At 42.6% G+C, this 2,110-nt stretch overlaps 1 protein-coding gene across 1 annotated transcript; it reads right to left on the bottom strand.

Annotated features, from left to right (window-relative positions):
• Window positions 1-328: 328 nt before the first annotated feature.
• Window positions 329-1,826, bottom strand: LOC100114748 (venom serine carboxypeptidase-like). Its single transcript, XM_001599621.2, has 2 exons — window positions 1,557-1,826; window positions 329-1,481 (listed from the first exon to the last, which is right to left on the bottom strand). The coding sequence occupies exons 1-2, from the start codon at window positions 1,794-1,796 to the stop codon at window positions 360-362; spliced, it is 1,362 nt and encodes a 453-aa protein (XP_001599671.2). The 5' UTR covers window positions 1,797-1,826; the 3' UTR covers window positions 329-359.
• Between the last annotated feature and the right edge of the window lie 284 nt (window positions 1,827-2,110).

The following is a 2,110-nucleotide window of genomic DNA, read 5'->3' as shown; positions in this document are numbered from 1 at the left end:
GTCTGTGCACGAAAATTCGCTGCCTGTGTATACACGCGGCCGCGTGCTCGTAAAAAAATGGGGAGGAACGAGCTACGCAGTCCTGCATACTTGTTATACGAGTGAGCTGCGGAGGAGGATGAGCAAAAAAAGAAAAAACGATGCGCTTTTGGCCCTTGTTTACGACGGTTTTTTGTGATTGTACCTATATGCGAAGCGGGCTTCACGTTGCGCGTTGATAATTTAGTCGGGTTTGCGTAAGCTTCCAAGAGATCCAAGAGAGGAAAATGTTTTCTCTGCACGCTGAAGTTGGAACGAGGATTGTTTTAATAAGGTCGGAATTAAAAGATTTTTTTAATGTGTGCGAAATTTTATTAAATTTAAAATTTCTGTCCATGGGTGAATCGTGTTATCAGATCCCAGGCCCATAGAGGTTGATCCGCAGGTACGATGTGTCCGGCGTTTCTCACCATCACGACGTTCAAGTTTTTAGCCGTTTTTGAGTGGCCGGCCAATTCGCCAGCTACCCACCATTTCTTCTTTATCGCCGTCTGATATTCCTTGGCACCTGACCAACTCAATTTATTTACGAAATTTTCCGTCGATGTGTACGGTACGGTAAGGTCCAATTGTCCAGTGTAGATAAGGACTCTGTAGTCTTCGAGTAGATCAGCGACGAGATGTGCCACAGACTTGATCAGATCGCCAATCAGGTGATCTTTCACTTTTTGGGAGTCTGTAACAAAGGTCAAATTTCCAACGTGCAAGGCCTTGCGAACGTCAGAACGCTGAATCCACGGGACGAAACGCACAGTGTCCTTCGGCTCTTTAGTTTGCAGAAGATTGTAATAATAATCAAATCCGGTTGCGTTCTTCAAAAATGACGGCGCTGGTGTGTAGTGCAGGGAATTGCGAATAGTATCCAACAGTAGCACGGCTTTTACGTATTCCTCCTTCTCCACCATCATTCGAATTTCCTCCTCAATTTTCTTCAATTGCTCTCGTTCGTTGAGATCAATAAGTCCAACGAGGTGCCAAAAGTCACTGTAAACCAGTTGATTGACCCAATCCGTTATTCCGTTGCCATAGGCGAGGCCTTTTAGATTAATTTTATATTTCGCCACCTGATTATGGATTTTGATTGCGTGCGAGACTGCAGGCACGTGTTTTCCTCCGTACGATTCGCCGGTGACATAGAAATCGTTTTCTCGCAGCTCGGGAAAAAGTTTGAAGAACTGTATCAAGGCTTTCAGCAAATCTTGTCCAATGGTAGTGTGGTTGCGAGCATAACCCAACTCGCTCTCTGTAAAGCTGTAACCGGCGCCTACGGGATTATCCATGTAGACTATATTGTGGTTGATATGCCAAGAGTATTCCCTCGATTCCAAGGTCTGATTTTCCGTAACCACAAACGGTCCGTTTTCGGCAAAAAGGGCCAGCAGAGATGTTACACCTGGACCGCCAGTCAACCACAAAAGGAGTGGAGCATCCCTGGGATTGTTCTGAAGAGGAAATATAACTTGAACTTGCGCTTTTTTAAAAATGTTTGGAGTAATAAAATTTAAAAAATCACGCACCTGACTTGGAAAATACCAGAAAAAGGTATTAGAATTGTACTGTTTATTTATCGTGAAGAAACCAGCGTAACTTTCGACGTTACTCATCTCGGCATGGTGAACGCGCGCTAAATCTCTTGCCTCGTGGATTTTTTCGGTTTCTATAAGAGGCGTTAAGAATAATGGATCTTCTACTTTCGTCACATGGCTGGAGACAAGACAAATTGCTGAACAAAGCAAAACGACGATTGTTTCGCGCATCTTATCACTCGACTTTTTAGCGTCTACTTTCATACTGTCGGACTCAATATACATGGACTCGACTCTTTGGATACGCTATTATCGGTTAGATTAGTGTTTGTTCGTAGTCTGAAATCTTATCTCAGATATCACTGCTTTCTACATGATTAAATAATGTTTACGTTGAGTCACTTGATGAAAAATCAATTATTCCATATATCCATAGAAGTAATCAATTCGAATAGACTGTGGTACACATTATAACGATCGACATTTGTCAACATGATTAGAATGATTGATAGTACGTCAGTTGATTACACGATTGTGTACTTTTT

Source organism: Nasonia vitripennis, chromosome 4 (genome assembly GCF_009193385.2).
Source record: "Nasonia vitripennis strain AsymCx chromosome 4, Nvit_psr_1.1, whole genome shotgun sequence".
NCBI lineage: Eukaryota > Metazoa > Arthropoda > Insecta > Hymenoptera > Pteromalidae > Nasonia > Nasonia vitripennis.
Note: the sequence above shows the minus strand (reverse complement) of the source record. Positions and strands in the feature narration are given on the sequence as shown.

Bases quoted from the DNA above. Each gene is read 5' to 3' on its own strand.
- LOC100114748 (XM_001599621.2), bottom strand. From the start codon at position 1,796: ATGCGCGAAACAATCGTCGTTTTGCTTTGTTCAGCAATTTGTCTTGTC. The intron at 1,482-1,556 runs GTGCGTGATTTT...TTTCCTCTTCAG, and splicing joins TCTGGTATTTTCCAAGTCAG to AACAATCCCAGGGATGCTCC.